General features: G+C 47.4%; 1 protein-coding gene across 1 annotated transcript; it reads right to left on the reverse strand.

Moving 5' to 3' along the window:
* Positions 1–17: 17 nt before the first annotated feature.
* Positions 18–14,718, reverse strand: LOC129714138 (dynein axonemal assembly factor 10-like). Its single transcript, XM_055663627.1, has 8 exons — positions 14,237–14,718; positions 9,818–9,918; positions 8,050–8,180; positions 6,704–6,805; positions 5,616–5,731; positions 3,860–3,994; positions 2,623–2,720; positions 18–482 (listed from the first exon to the last, which is right to left on the reverse strand). Exons 1-8 carry the CDS (start codon positions 14,429–14,431, stop codon positions 275–277), a joined length of 1,086 nt encoding a protein of 361 aa, XP_055519602.1. The 5' UTR covers positions 14,432–14,718; the 3' UTR covers positions 18–274.
* Between the last annotated feature and the right edge of the window lie 1,955 nt (positions 14,719–16,673).

A 16,673-nucleotide genomic window follows, 5' to 3' on the forward strand; every position in this document is an offset into this window, starting at 1 on the left:
CCACACGCAAGAAGAAGTTTAGTGTTCACAGTTTTTTAATTAATCCAAGGACCCATCGTGACAATGAGATGAGACTTCTTTGCATTGAGAAATACAGTTTGGCTCAATGCTGTTAGTACAGTGTAAACTCCTGCTGAGAAAATACAGTATTGTGACACTTCACACCTTATATCTCTATGGGGGTCTCTTTAACATTACAACACTCTTGCTGATTGCTAAAAAGCTTCAAGTAATAAGGATGGTTCTAGCAGCCACCTGTATCCCCTGTCCCCATCTAGAAAGTTTGCTGGTCTGCCACAAAGACGATGTGGACTTTGTGGTCAAAAGATGCGGAGATACAGAGACCCTGCTTGTCAGTGTTCCAGTCCAGGCTCCCGATGGGTTGTGAGGAGAGGGAGATGCTGTTCAGGAGAGTAGGGCCTGCACAATCCTTGCCCTCTCGTTCGTGGTCGGTCCTTTCAAGTTGTGCTGGAGAATCGCCACTGGAGAGAGGGAGAGAAAGGAAAAAAGATGCACTGGACAGTTCTCTAAAGAACGTGCGCCTGCCCTGGCCACCTCACTGGGGTCAAAGACCTCTGTGAATCACGCTGATCTTGGGTGAGGGGAGGGTAGAATTTGCCCAAAGCTCCTGGGGCAATGGTGCAGGGCTTCTGCCTCACAGCGCCAGAGGTGCAGGTGCGATCCTGACCACAGGCGCTGTCTGCACTGCACTGCAGCGTTGTGCGTTCTCCCTGTGACCCCGTCAGTTTCCCCCCACATCCCAAAGCCGTGCGTGTTTGTAGGTTAATTGGGGGTGGAAGATTGCAACCTTCACCCTGTTCTGACTAATGCAATCACCCGGTGTGCACAATCAAATAAGATCAAATAGAACAAGTTAGAATCATAGAAACATAGAAAATAGGTGCAGGAGTAGGCCATTCGGCCCTTTGAGCCTGCACCGCCATTCAATATGATCATAGCTGATCATCCAACTCAGTATCCTGTACCTGCCTTCTCTCCATACCCTCTGATCCCCTTAGCCACAAGGGCCATATCTAACTCCCTCTTAAATATAGCCAATGAACTGTGGCCTCAACTACCCTCTGCGGCAGAGAGTTCCAGAGATTCACCACTCTCTGTGTGAAAAAAGTTCTCCTCATCTCGGTTTTAAAGGATTTCCCCCTTTTCCGTAAGCTGTGACCCCCTTGTCCTGGACTTCCCCAACATCGGGAACAATCTTCCTGCATCTAGCCTGTCCAAACCCCTTAAGAATTTTGTAAGTTTCTATAAGATCCCCTCTCAATCTCCTAAATTCTAGAGAGTATAAACCAGTCTATCCAGTCTTTCTTCATAAGACAGTCCTGACATCCCAGGAATCAGTCTGGTGAACCTTCTCTGCACTCCCTCTATGGCAATATGGCAAGTTGTCCTACAACTTTAGGCTGTGCATGCCATACACAAGAAGAAGAAGTGGGTGAATTGGCCCCCTGTAAATTGCCTCCGAGTGTGTTGAGAGTGAATGAGAAAGTGGGATAACCTAGAACTAGTGTGTACGAGTGATGTTTAGTCGGTGTGGACTCTGTGGGCGGAAGGGCCTGTGTGCATGTTGTATCTCTAAACTAAACTAGGCTACATGCACTGCCGTGTGAATAGGGCAGACTTTGTCTGATACCCATCAATAATAAGTAGGCAGATGACCTTATAAAATGGCATCCATGGAACCCTAATAACAGGATAATGAGGAGTCAACTGAAGAAATAACATCTAATCTCACACCACCCCTTTAACCATTGCAATCGGGAGAGAATTACAATCCCTGATTGAGACTGGATTAACTCTCTCCCCCCCCCCCCCCCCCCCCCTTGTGACTTTAGAAGTGGCTTTGAAAGTCTTTGGTGTGTAAGAAGAACTGCAGATGCTGGTTTACACCCAGGATAGACACAAAATGATGGAGTAAGTCAGTGGGTCGGGCAGCATCTCTTGCAAAAAGGATTAGGTGCCATTATAGAAGGATCTGAACACGAAACGTCACCCGCTCCTCTCCGGAGATGCTGCCTGACTATAGACAATAGGTGTAGGGTTAGGGTTAGGGTTAGGGCTAGGGTTAGGGTTAGGGTTAGGGTTAGGGTTCATGGCTGATCATGGCTGATCATCCCCAATCAGTACCCCGTTCTTGCCTTCTCCCCATATCCCCTGACTCCGCTATTTATAAGAGCCCTATCCAGCTCTCTCTTGAAAGCATCCAGAGAACCTGCCTCCACCGCCCTCTGAGGCAGCGAATTCCACAGACTCGCCACTCTCTGTGAGAAAAAGTGTTTCCTCGTCTCCGTTCTAAATGGCTTACTCCTTATTCTTAAACTGTGTGTGGCCCCTGGTTCTGGACTCCCCCCAACATCGGGAACATGTTTCCTGCCTCTAGTGTGTCCAAGCCCTTAACAATCTTATATGTTTCAATGAGATCCCCTCTGATCCTTCTAAACTCCAGAGTGTACAAGCCCGCTGAGCTACTCCAGCATTTTGTGTCTATCTTCGGACTGAACCCGTTTATTGCAGACCCAGCCAAGACTGCACGTGCATCCCCCCCTCTCCCCCCCCTCGCACAGTACTTTAACTCCTGCCCAATGCAAAGCTATAGCCACTTACTGTTTCCACAGATGCAGACTGCCAGCCCCGCCGCTCGTTACGAAGATGTCTCGATTCTGGGGCAAGTGCCTGACCGTCCAAGCTGTGAATTTGTACGGCTTCGCAAAACGACAAAAAACGCACAGGTTACTTAACGGGACTGTAACAATTGCACCTGACATCTCCTTTCAACTTTGCCCCTCTTCAGATTCTTCAGCCTGAAGAAGGGTCTCAACCCAAAACGTCACCCATTCCTTCTCTCCAAAGATGCTGCCTGTCCCCGCTGAGTTACTCCAGCATTTAGTGTCCACTGTATATTCACAGTGTACAGAGACTGGTTAGAGAGAATGATGTTTAGGGTGCAAGGTAAAGTCCGATTAAAGATAGTCTGAGAGTCTCCTTCGAGATAGATGGTAGGACAGGACCACTCTCCGGTTGGTGAGTGGACGGTTCCGTTACCTTGGACACTATCGGTCCGTGATCATATTGAATGGCGGTGCAGGCTCGAAGGGCCGAATGGCCTACTCCTGCACCTATTGTCTATGTTTCTATACACGTACAACAGGTATTGTAGAGGGGGAAATTACCAGGGAGTAGAACACAGTGTTACAACATTGTTTTTCTGTCCTGGGCCTCCTCCATTGTCAGAGTGAGGCCCAGCGCAAATTGGAGGAACAGCACCTCATATTCCGCTTGGTTAGTTTACACCCCAGCGGTATGAACATTGACTTCTCTAACCTGATAGTCCTTGCTTTCTCTCTCTCTCCATCCCCTTCCCAATTCTCCCACTAGTCTCCGACTACATTCTATCACTGTCCCGCCCCCCCCCCCCCCGACATCAGTCGGAAGAAGGGCCTCGACCCGAAACGTCGCCCACTCCTCCAGAGATACATAGAAATAGGTGCAGGAGGAGGCCATTCGGTCCTTCGAGCCAGCACCGCCATTCATTGTGATCATGGCTGATCGTCCCCTATCAATAACCCGTGTCTGCCTTCTCCCCATATCCCTTGTGACTCCACTAGCCCCTAGAGCTCTTTCTAACTCTCTCTTAAATCCATCCAGTGACTTGGCCTCCACTGCCCTCTGTGGCAGGGAATTCCATATGGTGTGGCCCACCCTCTGAGTTACTCCAGTATTTTGTGTCTACCTTCGATTTGAACCAGCATATGCAGTTCTTTCTGATACAGTTTGTCACGGCATCATTGCCTTGCAGTGCTTGTCAGCAGGTACCCTTGTCCGCCCACTGCCCACACCTTACCTTCTCACTCTGACACACCAAGTCGTTGTTGGCATTGAAGGCATGCAGGTTGAAGACATGTATCCTGCCCTCCAGCGTGGTCGCCACCAGCTTATGTAAACTCCTCTCCTTCCCGTCAAATTCCATGCAGCACACCTGTACAGGGAGAAAACCCAGAGACCTCTCTAAGCTGCAAGGTTCAACAACATAATCCACTCACTCCCTCCCTTCTCCTCCCAAGATGTTCTTCCTCACTAATGATCAAATTCCACAGGACACAACAACCCTCGGCTGGAGAGTGATCAGATAGAAACTGTGGTGAATCTCTGGAACTCTCTGCCACAGAGGGTAGTTGAGGCCAGTTCATTGGCTATATTTAAGAGGGAGTTAGATGTGGCCAAGGGGATCAGAGGGTATGGAGAGAAGGCAGGGATGGGATACTGAGTTGGATGATCAGCCATGATCATATTAAATGGCGGTGCAGGCTCGAAGGGCCAAATGGCCTACTCCTGCACCTAATTTCTATGTTTCTATGTTTCTAAACATAGAATATAGGTGCAGGAGGAGGCCATTCGGCCCTTCGAACCAGCACCGCCATTCATTGTGATCATGGCTGATCGTCCCCAATCAATAACCCGTGCCTGCCTTCTGCCCATATCCCTTGACTCCACTAGCCCCATGAGCTCTATCTAACTCTCTCTTAAATCCATCCAGTGACTTGGCCTCCACTGCCCTCTGTGGCAGGGAATTCCATAAATTATGAACTCTCTGGGTGAAAAGGTTTTTTCTCACCTCAGTCTTAAATGGCTTCCCCATTATTCGAAGACGGTGGCCCCTGGTTCTGGACTCGCCCAACATTGGGAACATTTTTCCTGCATCTAGCTTGTCTAGTCCTTTTATAAATGTATATGTTTCTATAAGATTCCCCCCTCATCCTTCTAAACTCCAGTGAATACAAGCCTAGTCTTTCCAATCTTTCCTCATATGACAGTCCCGCCATCCCAGGGATTAATCTCGTGAACCTGCGCTGCACTGCCTCAATCACAAGGATGTCCTTCCTCAAATTAGTAGACCAAAACTGTACACAATGCTCCAGATGTGGTCTCACCAGAGCCCTCTACAACTGCAGAAGAACCTCTTTACTCCTGTACTGAATAGTCATGGAGTTTTGTAGCCTCCGTGAAGGGCGATTACAGAATGGGCAACGTTTCAGGTCGAGACCCTTTTTTCAGACTGAAGAAGGGTCTCGACCCGAAACGTCGCCCATTCCTTCTCTCCAGTGATGCTGCCTCACCCGCTGAGTTACACCAGCATTTTGTGTCTACCTTCGATTTAAATCAGCATCTGCAGTTCTTTCTTACACTGAGAACACTACAGCACAGGAACAGTCCCTTCGGCCCACAATGTCCCTGCCAAGCATGGTGTCTTACAGCATGGAAACAGGCCCTTCTGCACAACATGCCCCATCTACATTATTCCCACCTGCCTGCGTTTGGCCCATATCCCTCTAAACCTTTCATATTCATGTACCTGCCTAAACGTTTCTTAACCATGATGCCAAACTAATCTCTAAATATCCCTCCATTCCCTGCCTATCCATGACCCAATCTGAAAGCCTCTTAAACTCCATTATCATATCTGCCTCCACTAGATTTACCCTCATTGCTGCCTGGGTCGGCTCCATTAGTTTGAAGAAGGGTCTCGACCCGAAACGTCACCCATTCCTTCTCTCTGGAGATGCTGCCTGTCCCGCTGAGTTACTCCAGCTCCAACTTACCCCACTCTTGACATTGGTTTCCCATCGGACCTCCATGTTGCGCAGGTCAAAGAGCTTGATGTCCCCGTTATCATATCCAGCGCATACACAGCGGTCCCACTGGTTACATGCGTGACCTGCACCGGCCCAAACATACACCGTCATTGGTATGAGGGGGAGTGTGTGTGTGTGAGTGAAAGTGTGTAAATGAGTGTATGAGGGGGAGTGTGTGTGTGAGTGTGTAAGAAGGGGAGTGTGTGAGAGAGGGGGAGTGTATGTGGGAGTGCGTTAGAGGGGATGTATCTGAGTGTGTGAGAGGAGGGAGTATGAATTGAATTGAATTGAATCCTTTATTTGTCATTCAGACCTTTCGGTCTGAACGAAATATTGTTGCCTGCAGCCATACATGTAATAATAAACAACACACAATAAACACAAATTAACATCCACCACAGTGAGTTCACCAAGCACCTCCTCACTGTGATGGAGGCAAAAGTCTTAGGGTTGCTGTCTCTTCCCTCCTCATTCTCCCTCTGCGCTGAGACGATACCCTACCGGGCGATGGTAAGAGGGAGGCAATGTGTGGGTGTGACAGAGAAATGGAGTGTGTGTGTGTGTGTGAGTGTGTGAGTGTGTGTGTGTGTGTGTGTGTGTGTGTGTGGGTGTGTGTGTGGGTGTGTGTGTGTGTGTGTGTGTGTGTGTGTGTGTGTGTGGTGTGTGTGTGTGAGGGTGTGTGTGTGTGAGTGTGTGTGTGTGTGTGTGTGTGTGTGTGTGTGAGGTGTGTGTGTGTGTGTGTGTGTGTGTGTGTGTGTGTGTGTGTGTGTGTGTGTGTGTGTGTGTGTGTGTGTGTGTGTGTGGGTGTGTGTGAGAGTGTGTGTGTGTGTGTGTGTGTGTGTGTGTGTGTGTGTGTGTGTGTGTGTGTGTGTGTGTGTGTGTGTGGGTGTGTGTGTGTGTGTGAGTGTGTGAGGGTGTGTGTGTGTGAGTGTGTGTGTGTTTGTGTGGTGTGTGTGTGTGAGTGTGTGGGTGTGAGTGTGTGTGTAAGTGAGGGTGTGTGTGTGTGTGTGTGTGAGTGTGACGGAGAATGCATGGTAAAGTGTGCAGGATCTCACCGAAGGCTACAGCCCAGCAGTCCCTCCTGTGCCCGCCCTGTGCGGGCTCCATGTTTGCCACGGGCAGGTCCTTCTGCCGCGAGTCCCAAACCTTGACCGTGCCTGTGGGGAGAGGTAGAGAGATGTCCCGCCACCACCTCACCGCCTTCCCACCCAACTCCACCATTCCCAAGTGATTCTGGCAAAGTAACATTGTCATACAGCAGACACAGGCCCTTTGGCCCACCATGCCTATGCTGACCATCAAGTACCCATCCATACCATTCCCATTTAGAATATAGAACCGTTTTGCTCTCCTAATTTGAGGAAGGACATCCTTGTGATTGAGGCAGTGCAGCGTAGGTTCACGAGATTGATCCCTGGGATGGTGGGACTGTCATATGAAGAAAGATTGAAAAGACTAGGCTTGTATTCACTAGAGTTTAGAAGGATGAGGGGGATCTTATAGAAAAATGTAAAATTATAAAAGGACTGGACAAGCTAGATGCCGGAAAAAATTTCCCAATGTTGGGTGAGTCCAGAACCAGGGGCCACACACAGTCTTAGAATAAAGGGGAGGTAATTTAAGACTGAGGCGAGAAAAAACTTTTTCACCCAGAGAGTTGTGAATTTGTGGAATTCCCTGCCACAGAGGGCAGTGGAGGCCAAGTCACTGGATGGATTTAAGAGAGAGTGAGATAGAGCTCTAGGAGCTAGTGGAGTCAAGGGATATGGGGAGAAGGCAGGCACGGGTTATTGATTGGGGACGATCAGCCGTGATCACAATGAATGGCGGTGCTGGCTCGAAGGGCTGAATGGCCTCCTCCTGCACGTATTTTCTATGTTTCTAACAGGACAGCACAGGGACAGGCTCTTCGGCCCATAATGTCTGTGCCAATCATGATAATAATAATAATAATAATAATAATTTTATTTATAGAGCACTTTAAAAACAAACATAGCTGCAACAAAGTGCTGTACATCACTAATCATTGACAAAAAAGTTAATACACACCAAAAATAACAATCAAAAGAAATAGTAGGAAAAGACATGCAAAATAAAGAAACATCAAAAACACCACAAACAGAAGCAAAGCCTCAGGCATGGTCAAAAGCCAGGGAGTACAAATGATGCTAAATTAATCTCCTCTGCCTGCTCGTGATTCATATCCACTGCGAGTCAGGTAAGAGGGAGACACAGAAGGATAACGAGGTGTAAGATGTAAGGTCCAGATCTGAAAATTCGCCCATTCCTTCCCTCCAGAGATGCTGCCTGGCCCACTGAGTTACTCCAGTATTTTGTATCTGTCTTCGGTGTGAACCAGCATCTGCAGTTGCTTCCTACTCTGGTGTATTTCACTACTCACCGTCTCTGCTTCCAGTGACAATTTCCGGGGCCCCCTCACCAATTCCCAGTCCACCCACACCGTCAATGCAGTTGATGATCTCCTGATGTGCTTTGGTTGTGTAGAAGGGAGTCGCAGGTGCCTCTAGGTTCCTGCAGGGAGACAGAGGCAAGAGTTTGCTTAAAAACTAGATTTTAGACTTTTCACTTAGAGTCATAGAGTGTGGAAATAGGCCCTTCGGCCCAACTTGCCCAACATGTCCCAGCTACACTAGTCCCACCTGCTTGGCCCATATCCCTCCAAACCTGTCCTATCCATGTACTAGTTCTTAAATGATGGGATAGTCCCAGCCTCAACTACCTCCTCTGGCAGCTCGTTCCATACACCCACAACCCTTTGTGTGAAAAGGTTACCCCTCAGATTCCATCTTTTCCACTTCACCTTGAACCTGTGTCGTCTAGTCATTGGCTCCCCTTCTCTGGACAAGAGATTCTGTGCATCTACCCGATCTATTCCTCTCACGATTTTATACCTAGGAGTACTTAAGAGATACACTTGGCTTAACCTTGTCTCTGTGAATTTAAATATGTTTGCCATCCACAAACTGCTATTCTTGCACGACAATCATTGTTTTCAAGAAGGGTCTTGACCTGAAACGTCACCTATTCCTTTTCTCCGGAGATGCTGTCTGACCCGCTGAGTTACTCCAGCATTTTGTGTCTATCTTCGGTTTAAACCAGCATCTATAGTTCCTTCCGACACTACAATCATTGCACTTGGCTTAGTTTAGAGATACAGCAAGGAAACGGGCCCTTCTGCCCATCTAGTCCACACTGACCACCCAACAAAACTTGCACACTAGGAATAATTTACCATTTTTTTTAGATACATATTAATCTTTCCTTTCTCACCTTAAACCTATGCCCTCTGGATTCCCCTGCTCTAAAAGATTAACGCTCTTATCACTGACAGTCTGATGAAGTGTCTCGACCCGAAATATCACCCATTCCTTCTCTCCAGAGATGCTGCCTGTCCCGATGAGTTACTCCAGCAATTTGTGTCTATCTACTCTTATCACTGTTTGCTTAATAAGATTGTCAATGGCTTGGATACACTAGAGGCAGGAACATGTTCCTGATGTTGGGGGAGTCCAGAACCAGGTGCCACAGTTTAAGAATAAGGAGTAAGCCATTTAGAACGGAGACAAGGAAACGCTTTTTCTCACAGAGAGTGGTGAGTCTGTGGAATTCTCTGCCTCAGAGGGCGGTGGGGGCAGGTTCTCTGGATGCTTTCAAGAGAGAGCTAGATAGGACTCTTAAAGATAGCGGAGTCAGGGGATATGGGGAGAAGGCAGGGTTGGGGATGATCAGCCATGATCACATTGAATGGTGGTGATGGCTCGAAGGGCCAAATGGCCTATTCCTGCACCTATTGTCTATTGTCTATTAATATCCTGGGACAGCATTTGCTTCCAATCTTTGAAGTTCCTTGTCATTATGCAACTAAAATAGTGTTTGCCTTAACTCCCGAATGGAATTATTAAAGGGACCTTGTGTTGAACACCTCTATGTGGAAAGAAGTGTATAGATACATGATAAGGGAATAATGTTAAGTGCAAGGTAGTGCCAGCAAAGTCCAATCAAGGGTAGAGGGTGCGAGGGTCACCAATGAGATAGATAGTGGTTCTAGTCCCCTGACCAAAGTCCTGTAGAGGTGTAACGTGATTCCCTGACTCTGGGACCCCGAGGTTTGAGACTCTGTCCCATGCCACAAACCAGCTGCAAGTTACCAGATGTGGAGGTTGCCATCAAAGTCTCCCGTTGCTAGGTATCTCTGCTGGAGAGAAGATGCTCCAAATGTCCCACATCGGAATGCTCTCGGCTTCTCAATCTAGGAGATAGAGGAGACCTGTTGAGATGGCAGTATTAGGATTGCCCTTACATAGAAGATAGGTGCAAAAAGTAGTAAACACTGCTCAGTCCATCATCGGCTCTGACCTCCCTTCCATCGAGGGGATTTATCGCAGTCGCTGCCTCATAAAGGCTGGCAGCATCATCAAGGACCCACACCATCCTAGCCACACACTCATCTCCCTGCTACCTGCGGTCTCCTCTCTAATCTCACATAGAAACATAGAAAATAGGTGCAGGAGTAGGCCATTCGGCTCTTCGGCCATTCAATATGATCATGGCTGATCATCCAACTCAGTATCCCGTACCTGCCTTCTCTCCATACCCCCCGATCCCTTTAGCCACAAGGGCCACATCTAACTCCCTCTTAAATATAGCCTATGAACTGTGGCCTCAACTACTTTCTGTGGTAGAGAATTCCATAGAAATATATACATATATTTATATAAATAATATATATATATATATATGTGTGTGTGTGTGTGCATACGTGTACATATTTATATGTGTGAGTACGTGTACATACACACACTGAACTTTTTTTCTCTCATTTATCATATTGTTTACAGTGTACACGGTTTACAATATTCTGTTGTGCTGCTGCAAGTATGAATTTCATTGTCCTATCTGGGACATATGACAATAAAACAGTCTTGACTCTTGTATTACTTATTATTATTTATTGTATTATTGCTTATTGTACGTTTATCCTCATGCTATTGTGTTAATGGGCCTGTAAAACTACAGCAAGTAAGGACTTCATTGTCTGAAGAAGGGTCTCGACCCATGTTCTCCAGAGATGCTGCCTGACCCGAAACTAAACTAAACTAAATTTCAAAGAGAAGAGAATAAAACTAATTTAAAATATAACATTTACCACTAAGATTTTTGTTTGTAGATCTCAGTATTTGCAACCATGCAAGGGCAGACTGCACAAACTGCAACTTGTAGAACGTTACTGCTGAGGGGTTAAAGTCCTGCACACAAATCATCGCTAGTCAATGACAACACAATCTCTTATCTACTGAAGGTTACACAAAAAAGCTGGAGAAACTCAGCGGGTGCAGCAGCATCTATGGAGCGAAGGAAATAGGCAACGTTTCGGGCCGAAACGTTGCCTATTTCCTTCGCTCCATAGATGCTGCTGCACCCGCTGAGTTTCTCCAGCTTTTTTGTGTAACCTTCGATTCTCCAGCATCTGCAGTTCCCTCTTAAACACTCTTATCTACTGATATGGAGAGAGAAAGTGTCTGGACACAACAAATGTTTTTTTCATCTTAAAAAGCCAAGAGTTGTGGGTGGCATGCAGGTAGAGCCGCTGTCTCACGGTGCCAGAATGCCGGGTTCGATCCTGACCTCAGGTGCTGTCAGCGCGGAGTTTGCACGTTCTCCCCGTGACCATGTGGGTTACCACTGGGTGCTCCAGTTTCTTCCCGCATTCCCAAAATGTGCAGGTTTGTAGGTTAATTGACCCTCTGTGCATTGCCCCGAGTGTGTCGGGAGTGGATGCCCAAGTTGGGTAGCATAGGGTGACCGATGGTCGGCATGGACTCGGTGGGCCGAAGGGCCTGTTTCCATGCCACATCCAGCAATCAAGTAATCCTGAATCTACTCCAGGTGCCCCCTGCTTTCCCCCCTCAACCATGAGCAGGGAGCCACATAGCAGGGAAACAGGCCCTTCAGCCCTACACATCCATGCTATCCAGCTAAGCTAGTCCTATTTTCCAATGAATGAATAGATTTATTGGCCAAGTATTCACATACAAGGAATTTGCTTTGGTGCTCCACCCCGCAAGTGACAACATGACATAGTGACAGTTAGGAATGACACATAAAACATTAAACATTAATAATAAAACATTATTATTGATTAAACATGTGAATTAAAGAAAATACCAGAGCAAAAGGAGGCTACCGATTTTTGGTTATTGAGTTGAGCTACTATTCGTGGATAAAAACTGTTTTTATGTCTGGCTGTGGCAGCTTTGACAGTCCGGAGTCGCCTTCCAGAGGGAAATGATTCAAAGAATTTGTGGCCAGGGTGAGAGGGGTCAGAGACCTTGGCCCATATCACTGTAAACCTTTAACCAAGTTAATAGGCCTCTGCAAATCGCCCCGTGGGTGTGACAGGTGGATGGGAAGTGGGATAACATAGAACTAGTGTGAATTAGGGTGATCAATGGTCAGCATGGACTCGGTGGGCCGAAGGGCCTGTTTCCATGCTGTATCGCTAAAACAAACTAACCCGACTTGGGCAAAGATGCCAACTAACAGATACATTTTAAGTTACTTTATTACATGTTATCTTTGCCTTTCCTGTCACCACAATTTTGTCTCCTGGAATGTTTCAAGGAACAAAGTCAGATTATGGTACTACGAAATAACAATCACAAAATTCTTAAAACACCAAAAAGATTGTCAAACTCAGATAGTTTTATCTGGAACGTGGGAGGTGTCAAGTTGGGAAAAGGGGAAGTACAACAAGTTCTGGGGGTTTCTTGTTCATCGGTCACTGAAAGTAAGCATGCAGGTACAGTAGGCAGTGAAGAAAGCTAATGGCATGTTGGCCTTCATAACAAGAGGAGTTGAGTATAGGGGCAAAGAGGTCCTTCTGCAGTTGTACAGGGCCCTGGTGAGACCACACCTGGAGTATTGTGTGTAGTTTTGGTCTCCAAATTTGAGGAAGGACATTCTTGCTATTGAGGGAGTGCAGCGTAGGTTCACAGGGTTAATTCTTGGGATGGCGGGACTGTCATATGCTGAGAGAATGGAGCAGCTGGGCTTGTACACTGTGGAGTTTAGAAGGATGAGAGGAGATCTTATAGAAACATATAAGATTATTAAGGGATTGGACACGCTAGAGACAATCATTCCCAATGATGGGGGAGTCCAGAACCAGACACCACAGTATAAGAATAAAGGGTAAGCCATTTAGAACAGAGACGAAGAAAAACTTTTTCGCCCAGAGAGTTGTGAATCTGTGGAATTCTCTGCCTTAGAAAGCAGTGGAGGCCAATTTTCTGGATGCTTTCAAGAGAGAGTTTAGAGGGAGTTCTTAAAGATGGCGGAGTCAAGGGATATGGGGAGAAAGCAGGATGGGGCTACTGATTGTGGATGATCAGCCATGATCACATTGAATGGCGGTGCTGGCTCGAAGGGCTGAATGGCCTACTCCTGCACCTATTGTCTATTGTCGATTCTCCTTTGATCTACCTATTGTACGAGTTTGACCTGATTGTATGTTTGTATGGTATATCAGTCCTTGTTGTCGTTTTTGTGTTAACTAATGCCTGCAGTTCCTTGTTTCTACAGATGCTGCCTGACCCAGAGTTACTCCAGCACTTTGTGTCTTTTTGTGTCAACATGCATCTGCACTGCCTGACGGCTGAGTTTCCAGCGCTGTGTTTCAACATGCATCTGCAGATGCTGCCTGACCCAGAGTTACTCCAGCACTTTGTGTCTTTTTGTGTAAACTGCGCCTACAGTTCCTTTTTGCTACAGATGCTGCCTGATCCAGAGTTACTCCAGCCCTTTGTGTCTTTTTGTGTCAACATGCAACTGCAGTTCCTTGATGCTGCCTGACCCGGCTGGAGTTACTCCAGTACTTTGAGCCTTTTTTTTGTAAACCAGCATCTGCAGTTCCTTGAAGCTACCTGACCCGGCTGAGTTACTCCAGTACTTTGATCCTTTTTTTTGTAAACCAGCATCTGCAGTTCCTTGAAGCTACCTGACCCGGCTGAGTTACTCCAGCACTTTGTGTCTTTTTGTGTCAACATGCATCTGCAGTTCCTTGATGCTGCCTGACCCGGCAGAGTTACTCCAGCACTTTGAGCCTTTTTTTTTTGTAAAGCAGCATCTGCAGTTCCTTGATGCTGCCTGACCCGGCAGAGTTACTCCTTTTTCCTTGAAGCTACCTGACGCGGCTGAGTTACTCCAGTACTTTGTGTCTTCATTGTATCAATATTTGGCTACTACACGGGAACTGATGTATCCATTGTTGAGGGAAGTCTAGTTACATATTTGCAACAATGAATCCCCTCCAGTTGTTACACGTGTAACAATTTGTAGCAGGGAACTGAAGACGTTGGTTTACGAAGATAGGACACAAAATACTGGGAGTAACTGAGCGGGACAGGCAGGGTCTCTGGAGATAAGGAATGGGTGATGTTTGGGGGGTCGAGACCCTTCTTCAGACCAGGAACATTGTCCTCCCACCGTCCACTCTCCACCCCCTCCCCTCCACCTCCCCCGTGCCTGCAACGCCAAGGCTCAAAGGCAAAAAGGAACAAAAGAGTTACCGTGTGTACGTCTCTGATCTCTCCGCTCGCTGTCCCGTACACAGCGATCAGCCCGTTGCCCTGAGCCCCGGAGCCGGTGGCCGTCCCAAGGCAGACGAAACGGTTGCTGCACGGTATCCAGAGGCAGGCGAAGGGGATGAGGGGCAGCTTGCGGTGGGAGAGAGAGACCAGGCGAGGTTTGGGGCTGTTTGACATCGTGTGGAGTGAGCGGACGGTCGCAGGAAAGAGACAAGCGATCAATGAACTATCCCTTTGGGGGGTTTAATTCAAATAACGCAGGGCCGCGCACTGTATGTAACCGATTGGAATCATTGACATGCAGTTTCTATTGTGAGTGTTTCAGCGCCTCGGTGCCACACAGTCCTCTCTGGCCGGGGCAGGGTGGAAGATTCCCCCCCGCGGCAGAAGCCCCCAGAGCGGCCACCCGTCCGGCCAGGCCCCGCTCGCAACAAGCACACGGTGGAAAGTGAAAGTTTGACGAGGGTGGAGCGAGTGCGGGTGGGTGGCTGGGATACTGACCCCGCCTGGCGGCCCGAGGAACAGTCCCCGCTCCCGGGATAAGACAGGCGCAGGGAGTACACACTATTGTACATGACTGTACACAGTACTGTACACACCACCGTAACACTACTGCACACACTCCTGTACACCAGTGTACACATCACCGTAACACTACTGTACACACTCCTGTACACACTATTGTACACCAGTGTACACACAACTGCGCATCACTGTACAGATTACTGTACACCACTGTACACACTACATAGAAACATAGAAATTAGGTGCAGGAGTAGGCCATTCGGCCCTTCGAGCCTGCACCGCCATTCAATATGATCATGGCTGATCATCTAACTCAGTATCCCGTACCTGCCTTCTCTCCATACCCCCTGATCCCCGTAGCCACAAGGACCACATCTAACTCCCTCTTAAATATAGCCAATGAACTGGCCTCAACTACCCTCTGTGGCAGAGAGTTCCAGAGAGTCACCACTCTCTGTGTGAAAAAAGTTCTTCTCATGTCGGTTTTAAAGGATTTCCCCTTTATCCTTAAGCTGTGACCCCCCTTGTCCTGGACTTCCCTAACACCGGGAACAATCTTCCTGCATCTAGCCTGTCCAACCCCTTAAGAATTTTGTAAGTTTCTATAAGATCCCCTCTCAATCTTCTAAATTCTAGAGAGTATAAACCAAGTCTATCCAGTCTTTCTTCATAAGACAGTCCTGACATCCCAGGAATCAGTCTGGTGAACCGTCTCTGCACTCCCTCTATGGCACACATCCCTGTACACAATTACACACCACTGGATACATCATTGTGTGCCACTACAAACTACACACTACTGTACACCACTGTATATGCCGCTCTGTACCCCATTGTAACACTTTTGTACACCACTGTACACACTACGGTACACCATTGTAACACCACTGTACACACTACTGTACACTCCAGTGTTCACACGACTGTACACCACTATCCACCATTGTAACATCACTGTACACCACTACATACCATGCTATGTTGAGTTGCTCCTGGGCACTGTACACACTACTGTACACACTACTATAACACTTCTGTACACGTCACTGTACACACTACTGTACACCAGTGTACACGTCACTATAACACTACAGTACACAAGTGCACACACCACTATATCACTACTGAACACCAGTGTACACGTCACTATAACACTACTGTACACAAGTGCACACACCACTATAACACACCACTATACACACTACTGTACACCAATGTACACGTCACTATACACACTACTGTACACAAGTGCACACACCACTATAACACTGCTGTACACAAGTGCACACACCACTATAAACACTACTGAACACAAGTGCACACACCACTATAACACTACTGAACACCAGTGCACACACCACTATAACACTACTGTACACCAGTGTACACACCACTATAACACTGCTGTACACAAGTGCACACACCACTATAACACTGCTGTACACTATTATTTTGTAGTATGGTGGTGAGTTTGTTTGTATATTTGAGTGTATTTTTGTAAATAGTTATTTTAAATTATTTTTGGTAAAAAACAAACAAAAAAGTACACCACTGTACACCACGGTATTCCTAAGTTCGATCCAAGCTATGGGCTTGCTCCCACACTCCAAACACATGCAGGTTTGTAGGTTAATTGGCTCGGTATACATGTAAATTGTCCCTTGTGTGTGTGGGAGAGTGTTAGTGTGCGGGGGGTCGCTGGTCGGCACGGATTGGGTGGGCCGAAGGGCCTGTTTCCGCGCTGTATCTCGAAACTAAACAAACGATGAGGGGTGATCTTATAAAGTAACTGAGCGGGACAGGCAGCATCTCTGGAGAGAAGGAATGGGTGACGTTTTGGGTCGAGACCCTTCTTCAGACGTCACCCGTTCCTTCTCTCCAGAGATGCTGCCTG

This window comes from Leucoraja erinacea, chromosome 38 (assembly GCF_028641065.1).
Source record: "Leucoraja erinacea ecotype New England chromosome 38, Leri_hhj_1, whole genome shotgun sequence".
NCBI classification, from domain to species: domain Eukaryota; kingdom Metazoa; phylum Chordata; class Chondrichthyes; order Rajiformes; family Rajidae; genus Leucoraja; species Leucoraja erinaceus.